At 44.9% G+C, this 23,412-nt stretch overlaps 2 protein-coding genes across 7 annotated transcripts in view; one reads left to right on the top strand and one right to left on the bottom strand.

Annotated features, from left to right (window-relative positions):
- wasf3b (WASP family member 3b) overlaps positions 1 to 10,686 on the top strand; it is a 30,764-nt gene extending 20,078 nt beyond the window's left edge. For all 4 annotated transcript variants that reach the window (XM_055881938.1, XM_055881935.1, XM_055881937.1 and 1 more), the window contains one exon: positions 8,878 to 10,686. In XM_055881938.1, the coding sequence (XP_055737913.1) occupies positions 8,878 to 9,035 (158 nt within the window). In that variant the 3' untranslated portion in view covers positions 9,036 to 10,686. The remainder of the gene's footprint in view (positions 1 to 8,877) is intronic.
- A 130-nt stretch (positions 10,687 to 10,816) lies between these two features.
- gpr12 (G protein-coupled receptor 12) lies at positions 10,817 to 18,856 on the bottom strand. Of its 3 annotated transcripts, none has more exons than XM_055881941.1 (3): positions 18,569 to 18,856; positions 18,245 to 18,320; positions 10,817 to 17,596 (listed from the first exon to the last, which is right to left on the bottom strand). In XM_055881941.1, the coding sequence occupies exon 3, from the start codon at positions 17,582 to 17,584 to the stop codon at positions 16,565 to 16,567; it is 1,020 nt and encodes a 339-aa protein (XP_055737916.1). In that variant the 5' UTR covers positions 17,585 to 17,596; positions 18,245 to 18,320; positions 18,569 to 18,856; the 3' UTR covers positions 10,817 to 16,564. The 3 variants fall into 3 exon arrangements, with proteins under 3 accessions (XP_055737916.1, XP_055737915.1, XP_055737914.1); XM_055881940.1 differs by having other exon boundaries at positions 18,265 to 18,320; positions 18,569 to 18,604; XM_055881939.1 differs by having other exon boundaries at positions 18,270 to 18,320; positions 18,569 to 18,603.
- Between the last annotated feature and the right edge of the window lie 4,556 nt (positions 18,857 to 23,412).

Below are 23,412 nucleotides of genomic sequence, written 5' to 3'. Positions count from 1 at the left end.
TATCTAGTTGAAGTGTATCTAACTGTCTCTCTCCCTGGCTGTAGGTATCTAGTTGAAGTGTACCTAACTGTCTCTCTCCCTGGCTGTAGGTATCTAGTTGAAGTGTATCTAACTGTCTCTCTCCCTGGCTGTAGGTATCTAGTTGAAGTGTACCTAACTGTCTCTCTCCCTGGCTGTAGGTATCTAGTTGAAGTGTACCTAACTGTCTCTCTCCCTGGCTGTAGGTATCTAGTTGAAGTGTATCTAACTGTCTCTCTCCCTGGCTGTAGGTATCTAGTTGAAGTGTGTCTGTCTCTCTCCCTGGCTGTAGGTATCTAGTTGAAGTGTATCTAACTGTCTCTCTCCCTGGCTGTAGGTATCTAGTTGAAGTGTATCTAACTGTCTCTCTCCCTGGCTGTAGGTATCCAGTTGAAGTGTACCTAACTGTCTCTCTCCCTGGCTGTAGGTATCTAGTTGAAGTGTGTCTGTCTCTCTCCCTTGCTGTAGGTATCTAGTTGACTTGTATCTAACTGTCTCTCTCCCTGGCTGTAGGTATCTAGTTGAAGTGTGTCTGTCTCTCTCCCTGGCTGTAGGTATCTAGTTGAAGTGTATCTGTCTCTCTCCCTGGCTGTAGGTATCTAGTTCAAGTGTGTCTGTCTCTCTCCCTGGCTGTAGGTATCTAGTTGAAGTGTACCTAACTGTCTCTCTCCCTGGCTGTAGGTATCTAGTTGACTTGTATCTAACTGTCTCTCTCCCTGGCTGTAGGTATCCAGTTGAAGTGTATCTAACTGTCTCTCTCCCTGGCTGTAGGTATCTAGTTGAAGTGTACCTAACTGTCTCTCTCCCTGGCTGTAGGTATCTAGTTGAAGTGTATCTAACTGTCTCTCTCCCTGGCTGTAGGTATCTAGTTGACTTGTATCTAACTGTCTCTCTCCCTGGCTGTAGGTATCCAGTTGAAGTGTATCTAACTGTCTCTCTCCCTGGCTGTAGGTATCTAGTTGAAGTGTATCTAACTGTCTCTCTCCCTGGCTGTAGGTATCTAGTTGAAGTGTACCTAACTGTCTCTCTCCCTGGCTGTAGGTATCTAGTTGAAGTGTATCTAACTGTCTCTCTCCCTGGCTGTAGGTATCTAGTTGAAGTGTGTCTAACTGTCTCTCTCCCTGGCTGTAGGTGTCTAGTTGAAGTGTGTCTGTCTCTCTCCCTGGCTGTAGGTATCTAGTTGAAGTGTGTCTAACTGTCTCTCTCCCTGGCTGTAGGTATCTAGTTGAAGTGTATCTAACTGTCTCTCTCCCTGGCTGTAGGTATCTAGTTGAAGTGTATCTAACTGTCTCTCTCCCTGGCTGTAGGTATCTAGTTGAAGTGTACCTAACTGTCTCTCTCCCTGGCTGTAGGTTTCTAGTTGAAGTGTGTCTGTCTCTCTCCCTGGCTGTAGGTATCTAGTTGAAGTGTATCTAACTGTCTCTCTCCCTGGCTGTAGGTATCTAGTTGAAGTGTGTCTAACTGTCTCTCTCCCTGGCTGTAGGTATCTAGTTGAAGTGTATCTAACTGTCTCTCTCCCTGGCTGTAGGTGTCTAGTTGAAGTGTATCTGTCTCTCTCCCTGGCTGTAGGTATCTAGTTGAAGTGTGTCTGTCTCTCTCCCTGGCTGTAGGTATCTAGTTGAAGTGTATCTAACTGTCTCTCTCCCTGGCTGTAGGTATCTAGTTGAAGTGTACCTAACTGTCTCTCTCCCTGGCTGTAGGTATCTAGTTGAAGTGTATCTAACTGTCTCTCTCCCTGGCTGTAGGTATCTAGTTGAAGTGTATCTAACTGTCTCTCTCCCTGGCTGTAGGTATCTAGTTGAAGTGTATCTGTCTCTCTCCCTGGCTGTAGGTATCTAGTTGAAGTGTGTCTGTCTCTCTCCCTGGCTGTAGGTATCTAGTTGAAGTGTATCTAACTGTCTCTCTCCCTGGCTGTAGGTATCTAGTAGAAGTGTATCTGTCTCTCTCCCTGGCTGTAGGTATCTAGTTGAAGTGTGTCTGTCTCTCTCCCTGGCTGTAGGTATCTAGTTGAAGTGTATCTAACTGTCTCTCTCCCTGGCTGTAGGTATCTAGTAGAAGTGTATCTGTCTCTCTCCCTGGCTGTAGGTATCTAGTTGAAGTGTATCTAACTGTCTCTCTCCCTGGCTGTAGGTATCTAGTTGAAGTGTACCTAACTGTCTCTCTCCCTGGCTGTAGGTATCTAGTTGAAGTGTACCTAACTGTCTCTCTCCCTGGCTGTAGGTATCTAGTTGAAGTGTACCTAACTGTCTCTCTCCCTGGCTGTAGGTATCTAGTTGAAGTGTATCTAACTGTCTCTCTCCCTGGCTGTAGGTATCTAGTTGAAGTGTGTCTGTCTCTCTCCCTGGCTGTAGATATCTAGTTGAAGTGTATCTAACTGTCTCTCTCCCTGGCTGTAGGTATCTAGTTGAAGTGTATCTAACTGTCTCTCTCCCTGGCTGTAGGTATCTAGTTGAAGTGTACCTAACTGTCTCTCTCCCTGGCTGTAGGTATCTAGTTGAAGTGTACCTAACTGTCTCTCTCTCCCTGGCTGTAGGTATCCAGTTGAAGTGTGTCTGTCTCTCTCCCTGGCTGTAGGTATCTAGTTGAAGTGTATCTAACTGTCTCTCTCCCTGGCTGTAGGTATCTAGTTGAAGTGTATCTAACTGTCTCTCTCCCTGGCTGTAGGTATCTAGTTGAAGTGTGTCTGTCTCTCTCCCTGGCTGTAGGTATCTAGTTGAAGTGTACCTAACTGTCTCTCTCCCTGGCTGTAGGTATCTAGTTCAAGTGTATCTAACTGTCTCTCTCCCTGGCTGTAGGTATCTAGTTGAAGTGTGTCTGTCTCTCTCCCTGGCTGTAGGTATCTAGTTGAAGTGTATCTGTCTCTCTCCCTGGCTGTAGGTATCTAGTTCAAGTGTGTCTGTCTCTCTCCCTGGCTGTAGGTATCTAGTTGAAGTGTACCTAACTGTCTCTCTCCCTGGCTGTAGGTATCTAGTTGAAGTGTACCTAACTGTCTCTCTCCCTGGCTGTAGGTATCTAGTTGAAGTGTATCTAACTGTCTCTCTCCCTGGCTGTAGGTATCTAGTTGAAGTGTGTCTGTCTCTCTCCCTGGCTGTAGGTATCTAGTTCAAGTGTGTCTGTCTCTCTCCCTGGCTGTAGGTATCTAGTTGAAGTGTACCTAACTGTCTCTCTCCCTGGCTGTAGGTATCTAGTTGAAGTGTATCTAACTGTCTCTCTCCCTGGCTGTAGGTATCTAGTAGAAGTGTATCTGTCTCTCTCCCTGGCTGTAGGTATCTAGTTGAAGTGTGTCTGTCTCTCTCCCTGGCTGTAGGTATCTAGTTGAAGTGTATCTAACTGTCTCTCTCCCTGGCTGTAGGTATCTAGTAGAAGTGTATCTGTCTCTCTCCCTGGCTGTAGGTATCTAGTTGAAGTGTATCTAACTGTCTCTCTCCCTGGCTGTAGGTATCTAGTTGAAGTGTACCTAACTGTCTCTCTCCCTGGCTGTAGGTATCTAGTTGAAGTGTACCTAACTGTCTCTCTCCCTGGCTGTAGGTATCTAGTTGAAGTGTACCTAACTGTCTCTCTCCCTGGCTGTAGGTATCTAGTTGAAGTGTATCTAACTGTCTCTCTCCCTGGCTGTAGGTATCTAGTTGAAGTGTGTCTGTCTCTCTCCCTGGCTGTAGATATCTAGTTGAAGTGTATCTAACTGTCTCTCTCCCTGGCTGTAGGTATCTAGTTGAAGTGTATCTAACTGTCTCTCTCCCTGGCTGTAGGTATCTAGTTGAAGTATATCTAACTGTCTCTCTCCCTGGCTGTAGGTATCTAGTTGAAGTGTGTCTGTCTCTCTCCCTGGCTGTAGGTATCTAGTTGAAGTGTACCTAACTGTCTCTCTCCCTGGCTGTAGGTATCTAGTTCAAGTGTATCTAACTGTCTCTCTCCCTGGCTGTAGGTATCTAGTTGAAGTGTGTCTGTCTCTCTCCCTGGCTGTAGGTATCTAGTTGAAGTGTATCTGTCTCTCTCCCTGGCTGTAGGTATCTAGTTCAAGTGTGTCTGTCTCTCTCCCTGGCTGTAGGTATCTAGTTGAAGTGTACCTAACTGTCTCTCTCCCTGGCTGTAGGTATCTAGTTGAAGTGTACCTAACTGTCTCTCTCCCTGGCTGTAGGTATCTAGTTGAAGTGTATCTAACTGTCTCTCTCCCTGGCTGTAGGTATCTAGTTGAAGTGTGTCTGTCTCTCTCCCTGGCTGTAGGTATCTAGTTCAAGTGTGTCTGTCTCTCTCCCTGGCTGTAGGTATCTAGTTGAAGTGTACCTAACTGTCTCTCTCCCTGGCTGTAGGTATCTAGTTGAAGTGTACCTAACTGTCTCTCTCCCTGATTGTAGGTATCTAGTTGAAGTGTATCTAACTGTCTCTCTCCCTGGCTGTAGGTATCTAGTTGAAGTGTGTCTAATTGTCTCTCTCCCTGGCTGTAGGTATCTAGTTGAAGTGTGTCTGTCTCTCTCCCTGGCTGTAGGTATCTAGTTGACTTGTATCTAACTGTCTCTCTCCCTGGCTGTAGGTATCCAGTTGAAGTGTATCTAACTGTCTCTCTCCCTGGCTGTAGGTATCTAGTTGACTTGTATCTAACTGTCTCTCTCCCTGGCTGTAGGTATCCAGTTGAAGTGTATCTAACTGTCTCTCTCCCTGGCTGTAGGTATCTAGTTGAAGTGTACCTAACTGTCTCTCTCCCTGGCTGTAGGTTTCTAGTTGAAGTGTATCTAACTGTCTCTCTCCCTGGCTGTAGGTATCTAGTTGACTTGTATCTAACTGTCTCTCTCCCTGGCTGTAGGTATCCAGTTGAAGTGTATCTAACTGTCTCTCTCCCTGGCTGTAGGTATCTAGTTGACTTGTATCTAACTGTCTCTCTCCCTGGCTGTAGGTATCCAGTTGAAGTGTATCTAACTGTCTCTCTCCCTGGCTGTAGGTATCTAGTTGAAGTGTACCTAACTGTCTCTCTCCCTGGCTGTAGGTATCTAGTTGAAGTGTGTCTGTCTCTCTCCCTGGCTGTAGGTATCTAGTTGAAGTGTGTCTGTCTCTCTCCCTGGCTGTAGGTATCTAGTTGAAGTGTGTCTAACTGTCTCTCTCCCTGGCTGTAGGTATCTAGTTGAAGTGTACCTAACTGTCTCTCTCCCTGGCTGTAGGTATCTAGTTGAAGTGTACCTAACTGTCTCTCTCCCTGGCTGTAGGTTTCTAGTTGAAGTGTGTCTGTCTCTCTCCCTGGCTGTAGGTATCTAGTTGAAGTGTATCTAACTGTCTCTCTCCCTGGCTGTAGGTATCTAGTTGAAGTGTGTCTAACTGTCTCTCTCCCTGGCTGTAGGTATCTAGTTGAAGTGTATCTAACTGTCTCTCTCCCTGGCTGTAGGTATCTAGTTGAAGTGTATCTGTCTCTCTCCCTGGCTGTAGGTATCTAGTTGAAGTGTGTCTGTCTCTCTCCCTGGCTGTAGGTATCTAGTTGAAGTGTATCTAACTGTCTCTCTCCCTGGCTGTAGGTATCTAGTTGAAGTGTACCTAACTGTCTCTCTCCCTGGCTGTAGGTATCTAGTTGAAGTGTACCTAACTGTCTCTCTCCCTGGCTGTAGGTATCTAGTTGAAGTGTACCTAACTGTCTCTCTCCCTGGCTGTAGGTATCTAGTTGAAGTGTGTCTAACTGTCTCTCTCCCTGGCTGTAGGTATCTAGTTGAAGTGTATCTAACTGTCTCTCTCCCTGGCTGTAGATATCTAGTTGAAGTGTATCTAACTGTCTCTCTCCCTGGCTGTAGGTATCTAGTTGAAGTGTACCTAACTGTCTCTCTCCCTGGCTGTAGGTATCTAGTTGAAGTGTATCTAACTGTCTCTCTCCCTGGCTGTAGGTATCTAGTTGAAGTGTATCTAACTGTCTCTCTCCCTGGCTGTAGGTATCTAGTTGAAGTGTATCTGTCTCTCTCCCTGGCTGTAGGTATCTAGTTGAAGTGTGTCTGTCTCTCTCCCTGGCTGTAGGTATCTAGTTGAAGTGTATCTAACTGTCTCTCTCCCTGGCTGTAGGTATCTAGTTGAAGTGTATCTAACTGTCTCTCTCCCTGGCTGTAGGTATCTAGTTGAAGTGTACCTAACTGTCTCTCTCCCTGGCTGTAGGTATCTAGTTGAAGTGTACCTAACTGTCTCTCTCCCTGGCTGTAGGTATCTAGTTGAAGTGTATCTGTCTCTCTCCCTGGCTGTAGGTATCTAGTTGAAGTGTGTCTGTCTCTCTCCCTGGCTGTAGATATCTAGTTGAAGTGTATCTAACTGTCTCTCTCCCTGGCTGTAGGTATCTAGTTGAAGTGTATCTAACTGTCTCTCTCCCTGGCTGTAGGTATCTAGTTGAAGTGTACCTAACTGTCTCTCTCCCTGGCTGTAGGTATCTAGTTGAAGTGTACCTAACTGTCTCTCTCTCCCTGGCTGTAGGTATCTAGTTGAAGTGTATCTAACTGTCTCTCTCCCTGGCTGTAGGTATCTAGTTGAAGTGTATCTAACTGTCTCTCTCCCTGGCTGTAGGTATCTAGTTGAAGTGTATCTAACTGTCTCTCTCCCTGGCTGTAGGTATCTAGTTGAAGTGTATCTAACTGTCTCTCTCCCTGGCTGTAGGTATCTAGTTGAAGTGTGTCTGTCTCTCTCCCTGGCTGTAGGTATCTAGTTGAAGTGTGTCTGTCTCTCTCCCTGGCTGTAGGTATCTAGTTGAAGTGTGTCTAACTGTCTCTCTCCCTGGCTGTAGGTATCTAGTTGAAGTGTATCTAACTGTCTCTCTCCCTGGCTGTCGGTATCTAGTTGAAGTGTATCTAACTGTCTCTCTCCCTGGCTGTAGGTATCTAGTTGAAGTGTATCTAACTGTCTCTCTCCCTGGCTGTCGGTATCTAGTTGAAGTGTATCTAACTGTCTCTCTCCCTGGCTGTAGGTATCTAGTTGAAGTGTACCTAACTGTCTCTCTCCCTGGCTGTAGGTATCTAGTTGACTTGTATCTAACTGTCTCTCTCCCTGGCTGTAGGTATCTAGTTGAAGTGTATCTAACTGTCTCTCTCCCTGGCTGTAGGTATCCAGTTGAAGTGTATCTAACTGTCTCTCTCCCTGGCTGTAGGTATCTAGTTGAAGTGTATCTAACTGTCTCACTCCCTGGCTGTAGGTATCCAGTTGAAGTGTACCTAACTGTCTCTCTCCCTGGCTGTAGGTATCTAGTTGAAGTGTATCTAACTGTCTCTCTCCCTGGCTGTAGGTATCTAGTTGAAGTGTATCTAACTGTCTCTCTCCCTGGCTGTAGGTATCTAGTTGAAGTGTGTCTGTCTCTCTCCCTGGCTGTAGGTATCTAGTTGAAGTGTATCTGTCTCTCTCCCTGGCTGTAGGTATCTAGTTGAAGTGTATCTAACTGTCTCTCTCCCTGGCTGTAGGTATCTAGTTGAAGTGTATCTAACTGTCTCTCTCCCTGGCTGTAGGTATCTAGTTGAAGTGTATCTAACTGTCTCTCTCCCTGGCTGTAGGTATCTAGTTGAAGTGTATCTAACTGTCTCTCTCCCTGGCTGTAGGTATCTAGTTGAAGTGTATCTAACTGTCTCTCTCCCTGGCTGTAGGTATCTAGTTGACTTGTATCTAACTGTCTCTCTCCCTGGCTGTAGGTATCTAGTTGAAGTGTGTCTGTCTCTCTCCCTGGCTGTAGGTATCTAGTTGAAGTGTATCTGTCTCTCTCCCTGGCTGTAGGTATCTAGTTCAAGTGTGTCTGTCTCTCTCCCTGGCTGTAGGTATCTAGTTGAAGTGTACCTAACTGTCTCTCTCCCTGGCTGTAGGTATCTAGTTGAAGTGTGTCTGTCTCTCTCCCTGGCTGTAGGTATCTAGTTGAAGTGTACCTAACTGTCTCTCTCCCTGGCTGTAGGTATCTAGTTGAAGTGTATCTAACTGTCTCTCTCCCTGGCTGTAGGTATCTAGTTGAAGTGTGTCTGTCTCTCTCCCTGGCTGTAGGTATCTAGTTGAAGTGTATCTAACTGTCTCTCTCCCTGGCTGTAGGTATCCAGTTGAAGTGTACCTAACTGTCTCTCTCCCTGGCTGTAGGTATCTAGTTGAAGTGTATCTAACTGTCTCTCTCCCTTGCTGTAGGTATCTAGTTGACTTGTATCTAACTGTCTCTCTCCCTGGCTGTAGGTATCTAGTTGAAGTGTGTCTGTCTCTCTCCCTGGCTGTAGGTATCTAGTTGAAGTGTATCTGTCTCTCTCCCTGGCTGTAGGTATCTAGTTCAAGTGTGTCTGTCTCTCTCCCTGGCTGTAGGTATCTAGTTGAAGTGTATCTAACTGTCTCTCTCCCTGGCTGTAGGTATCTAGTTGAAGTGTACCTAACTGTCTCTCTCCCTGGCTGTAGGTATCTAGTTGAAGTGTATCTAACTGTCTCTCTCCCTGGCTGTAGGTATCTAGTTGACTTGTATCTAACTGTCTCTCTCCCTGGCTGTAGGTATCCAGTTGAAGTGTATCTAACTGTCTCTCTCCCTGGCTGTAGGTATCTAGTTGAAGTGTATCTAACTGTCTCTCTCCCTGGCTGTAGGTATCTAGTTGACTTGTATCTAACTGTCTCTCTCCCTGGCTGTAGGTATCCAGTTGAAGTGTATCTAACTGTCTCTCTCCCTGGCTGTAGGTATCTAGTTGAAGTGTATCTAACTGTCTCTCTCCCTGGCTGTAGGTATCTAGTTGAAGTGTATCTAACTGTCTCTCTCCCTGGCTGTAGGTATCTAGTTGACTTGTATCTAACTGTCTCTCTCCCTGGCTGTAGGTATCTAGTTGAAGTGTACCTAACTGTCTCTCTCCCTGGCTGTAGGTATCTAGTTGACTTGTATCTAACTGTCTCTCTCCCTGGCTGTAGGTATCCAGTTGAAGAAGGGTCAGGAGCAGCAGGAGCAGCAGGCTAAGAGGGAGCCTGTAGGGAACGACGTGGCCACCATCCTGTCCAGACGCATCGCCGTTGAGTACTCCGACTCTGAGGACGACTCCGAGTTGGAGGAGAACGACTGGTCTGACTAACACACACACACACACACACACACACACACACACACACACACACACACACACACACACACACACACACACACACACACACACACACACACACACACACACACACACACACACACACACACACTCAAAAGCTGAAAAGCTGAAAAGCACATACACATGTGCACGTTCACATTCACAAACTAAGAACCACTAAAATGTATGTGTACCAACACATGAACATAAGCTAACATTCACATACACAGACTCATACACTCCCTCGTGTAGTAGGTATGTTTGTACAGTATATAAGCTGGGTGATCCTTGGTCACATGTAGCATTGCTGGGAGATCAGACTCCTGCATCAGCCGGCTGAAGGATTCAGAACTTGAACACTAGGGGTGAATTCAAGATGCATACTGTCATGTTCAGCTGCTATACAGACACTAACTGCAAACAAACGTTCAATTCAAAACTATTACTTTAACATTTAAGAACGCTCATGCAACGCTCTGGGCATCTTGAATACACCCCAGGAGACCACAGTGTCTCTGTATAATATGTTATCCATAATAACACTAGTAAAGCCCTGTATGTGGTGGCACCCCACGAATGGGGACTTATCTCATGTTTGGTAACTATCTTAAGGGCGTCACTTGGAGAAATAGCAACCTCCCCTTGGACAGAAAATCTACTTGTCTTTTCTAATGTTTTTACTCAAACACTTATTAATAGTTAATCTGGGAAGCGACAAGCTTTTAATGTGTAGATTATAGGAACTGGAGGAAGAGAAGTCAGGGTGGACTGTGGTGGTCATGGTAGCGTTCAGGAGGAACAAATAGGAGACATGTTTTTAAAGCGTTTCCCAACTGTGTTCCTTCTGAACAATACCGGTGTGAGAGGGAGTGACCTGAGAGTGAGGCTGTATTCCATCAACCACTCTAACCATGTAGACCAGATGCGTATATGTTGAGAGTTGGGCCAATGTGGTCAGTGTTCTCTGGTTTTAGACGGGGATATACTGTATTTAGAGAGTTGGGCCAATGCGGTTTCTCTCTGAATGTTCATAGAGCGGCGCTTTCTCCTCAATAGCCGTTGCTAAGTGATGATTAACGCTTCTGCTTTGTGCTGTTTACTGCTGATAGTTTTCACAGTGAAAGCAGATGTGCAATTTGTTGACTTGGATACACATTATCCCCAATGCTAATCAATAAAAATGTCTGTTAAATTCACTGCTCTGTTTTGCTTGATTACAGCGGGTCATTTCATAGGGAACTGTCAGAGGCGCTCTCGTATTGTTACAGCACAACAGTTCATTAATAAAGTTCTATATGAGCGCTAACATGATGGCTGTGGTAAAACCTGGCCTAACTCTCTATATATGTGACTGATGTAGACTATTGACTGGGCATCCTCCTAAGTGGTACTCAAGAATGGATATTGAAACGTAGCTGGAGTGTGTGGTAAGAGCGTCTGATTGGAGATCAGAGAGATATGAGTGAAAGGAAGCTTAATGAATAACATCTGAGTCTATGATCGCTTAGTGATGTCTAGCAAAGATTTGGAAGCTGAAAAATAGATTGGATTGGGTTTAGGGTTGTCATGGTTATTTTTTGTAAAATCTGTAACCTTTGAACTCTGTGACCTTGAGAATAAATATGAAAATGGATATTCACAATGTTGTGTCTGCGTTTCTTTTACTGACGCACCGTTGTCATGGAGACAATATGGTCCTGATGGTGACATAGCAGTTTCCATGGTAACAGTACAGTTTAGAAGGAAGTCGCCATGGGAGCAGAGCCAGTGGATTCAGAGTGAACAAAACAAACCAACACAGGCTTGTGTTTTTAATGCACAGCACATTCTTTTAATACAAAATTAACAACATCTCTCAATTCGGTAAACTAACCAAAGCAACAAAAAATTACATCTAACACCTTGAAAAAATACACACCACGTTCACACGTCTTACAATATCTCAGTTAGTGCATGTTGATTATCATTTATAGTTTTCATTTTGCAGATACTTAATTTGTTGTGCCATTTTTTTGTCCAACAACATAAAGTGCATTTCACATTTAAAACAACGCATGAGTCTACACAAGATGCTGTGACTAGCATCCCTCCCCATTCTCAGCCATTGAGGAGTTAAAAGACTTGTATTTAGCTCTGGGTCGGGGTACCAAACCACATAATTCACCTACAACTCTTGAAACCCCACCGGTCACACTAGAAACTCCTCCAACCACATGAAAGTGAATTCCTCTGTACAATCAAAATTACACTTTTCTGTGCGATTACACTGCACAATACTTTAACATTAAGTAAATATGCTATTCAAACAGTAAAGTACCATATCCACACACCAGTGGTTCCTTTGTCTACTCAAGAATGTGAAGCCCTTGTTTGCACCTATCCCAACTATGAAAGCTCACCTAGAGCCTTAAACAATTGACATTACTGTACATGAGAGAACATTCAAAAAATAAGGTAAGCACGGTTTCATTTCCGTCCCTAGCCCTTAGCTCATTGGTCCGGCACATCCTCAAGATTTGTGATAGGTGAAAGTACTACGACAGCTCCACCTAGCCCTCCAACAGTCTAAGTAAAGTGTAAGCCATACTGCTTTCACCTATCCAGACTTTGCAGATCTGCCTAAAGAAGGGGGAGGGATTGGGGGAAGGGGCTAGGGATTGAAATGTAAACAGGCTTTAGAAAACAGTAATTGGGGGTAAAATGTGATGTCACTCAAAATTGGTGCACCTGAGTCCCCCTTGGACCCTGGAGTAGGTAGCACCATACGTGATGTCATAACACCCCTATAAAAAGATATGCATGCTATATCTACAGAATCTAATTGGTCAACAAGCTGCCATATTAAATAAACAATGTATATTTACCAATACATTCAGAAGAGGCTCTACAGCGCATTAAAATACAAGATACTTTAGATAAATCAGAATTCAGGCGTGACAACGCTAGAAAAAAATATAGAAACTTTCACTAAATATAACAAAATAGATTATTCATCAAAGGTAAAGGACATTGTCTTCTTGGCCTTGTTGGTCTGTGAAGAGCCATCAGAACCTGTGATACCAGGCTCTATGACAGGAGCTCTTATTCCATCAGTCACGTGACCTCATTGCCTTAGCCCCACACTACTGCTCAGGGTCAGCCGCTGCACACCTCCACTATTCATTTTAACACATCAGGAACTATCCTTCTCTACGTCATTCCTCTGGTGGAATTTGTGTGATGAGGCCACTTCTCTCAGAATGATGGGAAGACTGGCAGCCATTTCCCCTGAGGAGAAAGGGTCACGCAGAAAGTAAATCCTCAGATCTACTGTCCCCATGGAGACAGATATACAGTAGGTCTGTGCTTCTGATCACAAACAAACACACACATACACACATCATACACAAATGCACACACTCAGAGGCCATGCAACTCATATGCACAGAAATATTTTCCTTATTCACAGACACTTAGGTTTACGACACTCAAAAACACTTAATATGTTCACAAAGGCAGATGCAACTGAAAACCGGTGAGATATTTTCTCACAGAGTCCGGGTTTCATTCAATGTAAGATATTGAAGAGGACCGTAGCCAGAGAATACAGCAGTTGATTCAGATCAAAGGAGGCAGTGACATTGTAATGAGTAATGACAGAATACTGGACGGTGGCAGTCAGTATCCTGTCCCATTCACATTTTCAAAAACAAAACACACAAGTCAAGATCTAATTTCCCATTTGGAGAAATCACATACGGCACAAATATTGGGGAAGTTCAGAGTCCTTTTCGGCCTGGTCGTATAAGTACTCTGCTAGGCATCGTAGATAAGGGCTGTTGTTCATTGTCCTTGTATATCATCATGCTGGAGGTGGTCATGCTGCTGTGAAGAGGCTATTATTGCCAATGATGTTTATAAACCCTGGATTGCAGATACTATGTCTTGGCCATTGAGAGGCTTTGAAGCCACCGGTCGGCAATATTGGCCCTCGCTAGTAGCAGCAGTCCTCCATAGAAATGAATGGAATTCTACAGTATTTCAATGAACTGTTTCAAGGACAAAATTACATGCATTTAAGTATTTGTTTTGTCGTAGACGGGACAGTAACATTAGTAATAAAAAAAATACTTTAAGGATTTTAAAATGTTATTTTATGTTTAGCTCACATATTTTAAAGTATGCATGAAGGTGTCTGTAATATAATAAACTTATCAGAAACGAATGTAGACATTAATAAATGCATTTCTATGTCTTCCTAAATATTTTTCACACTGGAGGGGGAGTACCAAGATGACTGCGTGGTGGCTTCAATACAACGCCTCCTGGTAGTCATCCAGGGCTTATACGCATCATTGCTTATTGCTGACAGAGTATTGCTATCGGTCCATGAAGTAACTAACACTTAGTTGTTGCTGCTGGCTGATATGACGGGGCAGAATGAGGACCTAGGGCCGATTGACCCTCATGAACAAGCAATGTGTGAAGGGCGATGCTGTAACAGCGTTAAAAACAACCATAAGATCACTCCACAGCTAGCTTGAAATGTCGCTGATGGTGCTATCGAATTAGATATATTCTGATAGCTCAAATGGCTGGTATGTTGTCAAAGACGGCGGCGGTCATGTGTGCTAGCAAAGCAGAAGTCTTGGGTTTGCGCCTCGGTGTGAGCAGAATCAGGAGGAAGTGGTACTTGCTAGGCAAGCAGCGCGACGTCCATAACAGTGGTGCCATGATCCGCAGTTGGGCTCATCTCCAAGGCCGGGTTGTTAGCAACGAAGCGAGTTTAGAAGGGCTGAATGTATTAAGGATGTACCCGTAAGCTCACTCCACAGCTATCTTGAAATTGAGCTATCGGCTTAGATACTTTCCGCTCAAACGGTTGTCAAGGAGGGTGGTCACGTGTGCTAGCAAGGCAGAGGTCCTGAGTTCAAACCTCATTATGAGCTGAATCAGAAGGAAGTCGTTGGTACTCGCTAGGCAAGCAGCGTGACGTCCGCACCGCTGGCTATGATCAAGGGAAGGGGATACCTAGTCTGAAGGCCTTCAACCGAAATGTGTCTTCTGTATTTAACCCAACCGCTCTAAATCAGGGGGTGGTGTTGATGGGCTTTTGTCAGCCATGGTAAGGAAGTGGATCTAGGAGGCAGGAGACATCCATAACTGGAAGAACAAGATGTGTCACTGCTCTCCTCCTTTCTCATTATCCAAAGATTAAAATATTTAAAATAAATACACTTATTGTACCATGGTCTGTCACATAGATTATTGATAATCAACACTCTATTACTTTGTGGATGTCCATCCCTATTTCGTATAATATGTTACGAATTACAATTTGTATTATATGTTACGAAAATGCAAAACGTACAATATGTTACGAATTTGCAAATGTACAATATGTCACAAATTTGCTAAATGTATGATATGTTCCGAATTCTAGCTAGGCTAGGGGTCAAGGTTAAGGTTAGGGTTAAGTTTTGGAGTTAGGTTAAAGGGTTAAGGTTAGGGTTAACTAAAAGGGCTATGGTTAGGATTAGATGATGGGTTAGCTAACATGCTAAGTAGTTGGAAATTAGCTAAAAAGTAGTAAGTAGTTGAAAAGTTGTCAGTGATGATATTCAAACTCGCAGTCTTTGAGTTAAGACTGTCTTATGTAACATATCACACAAAATTTAGTATCTTGGATTTACATACAGAATAATACACAATGGTCTGAGACCAGGTTGCAATATCAGGAGAAATGGTATTCATTAAAGTCCTATGCAACATGCGGGTTGATGGTTGGTTGGTGATCAGGTATATTCATAACCTAATGGATAAGCTAAAAGATCAAATTAATATAATAATACTGTTGCAACAGAGGGAGTGGGAAGCGAACCGAGTCTCTGGAGTGAAAGGCAAACACCCACAGTTCATATAGCAACGAACGCTACACTGCCCCCTCTAAACGGGATGGCCTTCCCCGTGCTTTAACTAACCTCAGCCCCTTCATACACCTCGGGCTGTGTAGTCCGATGGCCCCACGGCCACCATCCCACTTCTGACAACAATGTAGCAAAAAGAGGAAGCTGGAAGCAAACGCGGGTATCTGGCGTAAGACGCAAACACCCCACACATAGTGCCAATAGGGTTAACACGCTTGGTGGTAATTGTAACTTGGCTCATATAGCGAGGATCCCCACAATACATTCAGTTTCAACAGCTCCCAGCCGGTCTAACTGTCTGCTTGATCTGCAGAGGGAACATTTCACTCTCCTCTACTTTCAAGAGAAGTCAGCCTACTTAACGTGCGTAAAATACAGAATGAGTTAGTTATGAGTATTGAACTGTTTATGTATGAAGAAGCGACTGGATAAAACGGAGATAAAAAGATCAAACCCATAGGTTTTATCATAATCTAAGGGCATTTGGCACGCGCAGGGGGTAGGGCAATCAGGGTACTTATCTTCTGGAGGCTGTTGTCACCTCAGGATGTAAAGCAAACAGAACATCATAATACATTCTCACACGTGAAATGGGGAGAGATGGAGATTGAAAGATGGATGGAAGGGAAGATAAGCGCCCGCTCTCCTCCTCCTCGGCTTGGTTTCTTTACTCGGTGTCTGCGGAGGACGCAGGGCGCGTGGATCACAGAGCGCCGGGGCTATTTTTAGCCTCTCGCGGTTGTTTAGCTTTCAAAGCACGTTCAGAGTGCAGCAGCGAGATGAGATGCTCTAGCCGCAGCCCGGCTTCGTTGTAGGGAAACGTCTGCATCTTGATCATCGCCCCCTCTTGCTCATCACTCCCTCCACTACTCCACTACTCCTCTCCTCCTCTCGCTCTCCACTACTCCTCTCCACTCATTCTCTTGCTCTCCCTCTCTGTCCATGGGACACATACATTGTCTCTTTGCACACACACGAGCTTTTTAACTTGTGGGACAAGTTTAAACAGTCTAGAATAATCTCTCAATCCTTTTATGGAAGAAAAAAAGCGCGCATCAGTAAAAGCGCCTAAAACTATGAAAGCTACATCATTCTATGTAATCTACATTTGCTGCAGCGCCATGCGACCATCCTTTCCCAGTCATCTGCAGAACACCTCGTGGCGCGTAAACCCAACGGTGGGGTGAAGGTGTGGAGGGGGGGTGGTATACCTATGGTGGCAGCGGTCAGATCATGTGATGTTGTTTTATATTTAATCGAGGAAGACAGAGATAGAGAAGGTGGGACAGTAGTACAGTAGGCCTACAGTACACTTTTGTACCAAATCCTCCACCACTCACTTCCATAGCCATCCATTCTCCAATCCCATCACAGGCAATGGGCGAAAGCCCTATACTCAAAGACATATACTGTATGTCTCTGCCTCTACTTATCCCTCCACCTCCCCTTCTCCTGCTGCTGCCTCCATCCTTCCCTGGATACAGCCCAGCCATGGAGACACAGAGCCATGCAGTAGACGCAGCATGAACCCTGCCTCCCTGCCTGCCTGCCTGCCTGTCTGCCTTCCTCTGCCCAGGTCACCTCTCTCCTTCCCTCCCAGGGCCTGGGTCTGTGTCAGACGTGGCTGGGGGTCCGTGCCCTGTGGGTCACCCTGGCCGGTATACAGCCACAACACACCAGCCACAGAGCCTGCTGGATCTCCTGGTTCCTGAAGGCGTAGATCACTGGGTTGATGACTGAGTTGTAGGTGGCGGGCACCAGGGTGGCGTAGGTGTAGAGAGGCGGGTACGTGTAGTCGGCGACGAGGGAGTAGACGGTGAAGGGCATCCAGCAGGCGGCGAACGTCCCCAGGATGATGGCCAGTGTGGACACGCCCTTCCTGGTGGTGACGTAGTGGGGCGAGGTGGACAGGAAGTGATGCTGCAAGGCGATCTGGTGGGCGTGGTGCATGACGATCTTACAGATCTGCACGTACAGCTGCAGCATGAGGCCGAACAGCAGGAGGAAGGATACGGACAGCACCACCACGTTGTTCTTAGTCAGCGGGCGCACCACACTGCATGTCGACTCCTCCGTCAGGCAGTTCACCCCCGTGACGGGAAGTAGGCCCAGACAGAGAGACAGGCCCCAGAGGAGGACCAGCATGGTGTAGGTGAAGGCAGCGGTGCGCTCTGAGTTGTAGGTCAGGGCGTAGTAGAGTGACAGGTAACGGTCTATGGTGATGGCCAGCAGGCTGAAGACGGAGGCTGAGAAGGAGGCCACCACCAGACCAACAGTCAGCAGCTGGGCCGAGTCGGACCTTAGCAGGTAGGCCAAGGTGAAGTGGAGCACCAGGCCCAGACCAGCCAGGAGGTCAGCCAGGGCCAGGCTGCCGATCAGCAGGAACATGGGGGCTCGGAGAGACGGGTTCTGCCAGATCACCAGTACCACCAGGGCGTTTTCACAGGCGATGAGGGTCCCTGAGGAGCACAGCAAGATGTCCCAGGGGTTGACCAGGAGAGGGGGCACCGGGGGAAAGGAGTCCAGAGGTGAGTAGGTGGCGTTGTCCGTGAATCCGTCTCCGCTGCTGGACCAGGCTGTGGGGTCAGGGGTCAGCCAGCTAGGGGTGACCGACGCCTTGTATTCGTCACTCATTGTGCCCCCCGTCTGGAAACACACACATATACTAGTGTTATAAAAGGTCACACACACACACACACACACACACACACACAGACACACACACAGACACACACACACACACACACACACACACACACACACACACACACACACACACACACACACACACACACACACACACACACACACACACACACACCTGTTGATACATGCAGCAAACACACACACATGTCAAAATTCACACACACTAGCAGTGGCACAGACACAAACTTAAGAAGCCACACAGAGATGAGCGCTCACACATAAGATCATATATTCATAGAGGACTATAGTAGCCTAGACATTATCCCTCTACCCACACATGCACATTTCATGCCTTATTTTTAATACAGTAACAAGAGATCACTCAGCCTGATTATAATCTAAAATGTATTGTACCCTATCTGGTATGAATTGAAAGAACAATACACAGTTGCCTATACTTGCTATAGTCATTGTGGTATGGAGCAATTTTGTGGCAGATTGTGTAGACTACTCATCAACAGGCTCGATATAGTCTTTTGAAATTGGCCTACTATCATAACCAATCATAAATTGATATTAGGCCCAATTATGAAAAGCACACAATGTAGAAATAGGAACCCTAAAAGACATGCAGCTTGCGCTACGCACACATTGTACACGTATCTCACCCCACCATAAGAGGAAATGGTCCCGATAGCCTCTTCTTCGCCACAACCCGTAGATGCTTGGAATAACGCAAAACAGACAATTTCAGCATCCTAGTCCTTTGTGGTGCTCCTCTCTTACCTTCTCATGAGTCTCAACATTGGGCCTAATAATATTTAATCACCTTTGGTTTTCCCCAAAACCCCGCCAGGTTGCATTAACAATAGCCTTGGTTGCATTGTATTAACACTTTTCCTCAAATAGACCGCCTGTCCATTCATTAATTCATTAATTCATCCATGTATTCACCACTATTAACATGCCTACCTTGACTCCGTGGTGCGGCGTAAGGCTAGATAAAAGTGCGTCCTTGCTGTATTTCCATTATAGGCTATTGATAACGATGGCGGCAGGTGCGGAGCCCCGATCAGATGAAGATGCAGCACTGTAGCACCGGGGGGTGGATGGGTCTTTACTGAAGCACAGAGGGAGAGCAGGGAAAGCAGAGCAGAGGCTTTACAGGAGCATTGCTGTGGACTGCGGCTGTGCAGCGAGCGGGGGTGTGGAAAAGGGGAGCGCTGCTCTCTAACGGGCCAGACTCTGAGACGCGTCCTGTTTGTTCAATACCCCCTACGGGAGGACGAGACAGCAACAGCTCAATACCAGGAGGACCTACTCATCTGTCAGCGCCCACTGCTCAAGGACAGAGACTGATAGTAGTGTTATATAAGGCACAGGGCCTTCATCCGTTCAAAGGCCAAATGGATTGGAAACAGGTTAGAAAAAACGCCACATCTTATTTATTTAATTTGGAGAAGAGTAGGCAGACTAGGAATAGTAATACATCAATGTATGTAAATTACACTATATCTGATGATCTTGAAGTGATTAATAAGGAAATACACTCTTTCTACAGTTCACTATATCAATCTCATCTTTCAGAAAGCGACTTGGATTCCTTTTTTGATTCAGTTAATAACTATGTTGGCCTATAGAAGTAAGGTTTAAGAAACTGTGTGATTCTGATATATACACTGCTCAAAAAAATAAAGGGAACACTTAAACAACACAATGTAACTCCAAGTCAATCACACTTCTGTGAAATCAAACTGTCCACTTAGGAAGCAACACTGATTGACAATAAATTTCACATGCTGTTGTGCAAATGGAATAGACAAAAGGTGGAAATTATAGGCAATTAGCAAGACACCCCCAATAAAGGAGTGGTTCTGTAGGTGGTGACCACAGACCACTTCTCAGTTCCTATGCTTCCTGGCTGATGTTTTGGTCACTTTTGAATGCTGGCGGTGCTTTCACTCTAGTAGTAGCATGAGACGGAGTCTACAACCCACACAAGTGGCTCAGGTAGTGCAGCTCATCCAGGATGACACATCAATGCGAGCTGTGGCAAGAAGGTTTGCTGTGTCTGTCAGCGTAGTGTCCAGAGCATGGAGGCGCTACCAGGAGACAGGCCAGTACATCAGGAGATGTGGAGGAGGCCGTAGGAGGGCAACAACCCAGCAGCAGGACCGCTACCTCCGCCTTTGTGCAAGGAGGAGCACTGCCAGAGCCCTGCAAAATGACCTCCAGCAGGCCACAAATGTGCATGTGTCTGCTCAAACGGTCAGAAACAGACTCCATGAGGGTGGTATGAGGGCCCGACGTCCACAGGTGGGCGTTGTGCTTACAGCCCAACACCGTGCAGGAAGTTTGGCATTTGCCAGAGAACACCAAGATTGGCAAATTTAGCACTGGCGCTCTGTGCTCTTCACAGATGAAAGCAGGTTCACACTGAGCACATGTGACAGACGTGACAGTCTGGAGACGCCGTGGAGAACATTCTGCTGCCTGCAACATCCTCCAGCATGACCGGTTTGGCGGTGTGTCAGTCATGGTGAGGGGTGGCATTTCTTTGGGGGGCCGCACAGCCCTACATGGGCTCGCCAGAGGTAGCCTGACTGCCATTAGGTACCGAGATGAGATCCTCAGACCCCTTGTGAGACCATATGCTGGTGCGGTTGGCTCTGGGTTCCTCCTAATGCAAGACAATGCTAGACCTCATGTGGCTGGAGTGTGTCAGCAGTTCCTGCAAGAGGAAGGCATTGATGCTATGGACTGGCCCACCCGTTCCCCAGACCTGAATCCAATTGAGCACATCTGGGACATTATGTCTCGCTCCATCCACCAACGCCACGTTGCACCACAGACTGTCCAGGAGTTGGCGGATGCTTTAGTCCAGGTCTGGGAGGAGATCCCTCAGGAGACCATCCGCCACCTCATCAGGAGCATGCCCAGGCGTTGTAGGGAGGTCATACAGGCACGTGGAGGCCACACACACTACTGAGCCTCATTTTGACTTGTTTTAAGGACATTACATCAAAGTTGGATCAGCCTGTAGTGTGGTTTTCCACTTGAATTTTGAGTGTGACTCCAATTTCAGACCTCCATAGGTTGATAAATTTGATTTCCATTGATAGTTTTTGTGTGATTTTGTTGTCAGCACATTCAACTATGTAAAGAAAAAAGTATTTAATAAGAATATTTCATTCATTCAGATCTAGGATGTGTTATTTTAGTGTTCCCTTTATTTTTTTGAGCAGTGTATATATATTACTGAGTTGGACCAAGCCATTAAACAAATGCCTATAGGTAAATCTCCTGGACCGGATGGCCTGACTCCTGAATTCTATCAACATTTTTGGCTTGATATTAGATAGTTATTGCTTTCGGTCTACAAAGAGGGTATTGCTAATGCTATCTTACCATCTTCTTTGAGACAGGAACTAATAGTTATTATACCCAAACCAAAGAAGAGCTCTCTTTACCTGGACAATTGGAGACCAATCACATTGTTGGCAACTGACTATAAGTTACTAGCCCATGTCTATGCCAATAGGCTGAAACAAGGCCTTGATGCTATACAGTTGAAGTCGGAAGTTTACATACACCTTAGCCAAATACATTTAAACTCACAATTCCTGACATTTAATCCAAGTAAAAATTCCCTGTTTTAGGTAATCTAGGATCACCATTTTATTTTAAGAATGTGAAATGTCAGAATAATAGTAGAGAAAATTATTTATTTCAGCTTTTATTTCTTTCATCACATTCCCAGTGGGTCAGAAGTTTACATACACTCAATTAGTATTTTGTAGCATTGCCTTTAAATTGTTTAACTTGGGTCAAACGTTTCGGGTATCCTTCCACAAGCTTCCCACAATAAGTTGGGTGAATTTTGGCCCATTCCTCCTGACAGAGCTGGTGTAAGCCCTCTTGCTCGCACACGCTTTTTCAGTTCTGCCCACAAATGTTCTATAGGGTTGAGGTCAGGGCTTTGTGATGGCCACTCCAATGCCTTTACTTTGTTGTCCTTAGGCCATTTTGCCACAACTTTGGAAGTATGCTTGGGGTCATTGTTCATTTGGAAGACCCATTTGCGACCAAGCTTTAACTTCCTGACTGATGTTTTGAGATGTTGCTTCAATATATCCACATAATTTTCATCCCTCATTATGCCATCTATTTTGTGAAGTGCACCAGTCCCTCCTGCAGGAAAGCACCCCCACAACATGATGCTGCCACCCTCGTGCTTCGTGATTGGGATGGTGTTCTTCGGCTTGCAAGGCCTCCCCATTTTTCCTCCAAACATAACGATGGTCATTATGACCAAACAGTTCTATTTTTGTTTCATCAGACCAGAGAACATTTCTCCAAAAAGTACGATCTTTGTCCCCATGTGCAGTTGCAAACTGCAGTCTGGCTTTTTTATGGTGGTTTTGGAGCAGTGGCTTCTTCCTTGCTGAGCAGCCTTTCAGGTTATGTCGATATAGGACTCGTTTTACTGTGGATATAGATACTTTTGTACCTGTTTCCTCCAGCATCTTGACAAGGTCCTTTGCTGTTGTTCTGGGATTGATTTGCACTTTTCGCACCAAAGTGCGTTCATCTCTAGGAGACAGAACGCGTCTCCTTCCTGAGCGGTATTACGTCTGCGTGGTCGCATGGTGTTTATACTATTGTTTATACAGATGAATGTGGTACCTTCAGGCATTTGGAAATTGCTCCCAAGGATGAACCAGACTTGTGGAGGTCTACAATTATTTTTCTGAGGTCTTGGCTGATTTCTTTTGATTTTCCCATGATGTCAAGTAAAGAGGCACTGAGTTTGAAGTTAGGCCTTGAAATACATCCACAGGTACATCTCCAATTGACTCAAATAATGTCAATTAGCCTATCAGACGCTTCTAAAGCCATGACATCATTTTCTGGAATTTTCCAAGCTGTTTAAAGGCACAGTCAACTTAGTGTATGTAAACTTCTGACCCACTGGAATTGTGATACAGTGAATTATAAGTGAAATAATCTGTATATAAACAATTGTTGGAAAAATGACTTGTGTCATGCACAAAGTAGATGTCCTAACCGACTTACCAAAACTATAGTTAGTTAACAAGAAATTTGTGGAGTGGTTGAAAAACGAGTTTTATTGACTCCAACCTAAGTGTATGTAAACTTCCGACTTCAACTGTATATAATCAGTGAAACTCAATCAGCCTTCATTAAAGGAAGGAGTATCCATAACCATATATGATTGATTTTAGATATTTTAGATTACAGTGAATTCATAGAAGATGACGGCTTTATATTGTTTACATTTTTTTTAAAGGCTTTTGACACTTTAGAACACACATTTTTATTTAGAACTCTCTACTTTTGGGCTTGGAGAGAATTTCTGTAAAGTGATAATATATTATACATAATGATATTAGCAGTTCTGTGGCTATGAGTAATGGCACATCCCCTCGTTTCTCTATTCCTAGAGGAATTAGACAGGGTTGTCCAATCTCCCTTCTTTTATATATTTTAGACACAGATTTACTAGCAGTATTTTGAGTCTGAGAATTTATAAGGGATCTGTATTTTTGGTAAAGATATATTAAGGTTTGCAAAGCAATTCCACTTCCTTTACTTTGACTTATTAAGAACACTTGGTTATATTATGAAGTTGTTCCCTCTTTTCCAAGTTTACAAATTAATGACTTGAATCTTTTGGAAAAAAAATGCAACAATAAGTGGATATGATTGGCAGTTAATTAAGTCATTTTTGGTGATTATAATTAAATATATTAATATGGAAATTACCAACCCATGCTATGATCAAAAGTGACTAC

The sequence above is a fragment of the Salvelinus fontinalis genome, chromosome 25, assembly GCF_029448725.1.
Source record: "Salvelinus fontinalis isolate EN_2023a chromosome 25, ASM2944872v1, whole genome shotgun sequence".
In the NCBI taxonomy this organism is placed as follows: Eukaryota; Metazoa; Chordata; class Actinopteri; order Salmoniformes; family Salmonidae; genus Salvelinus; species Salvelinus fontinalis.
Note: the sequence above shows the minus strand (reverse complement) of the source record. Positions and strands in the feature narration are given on the sequence as shown.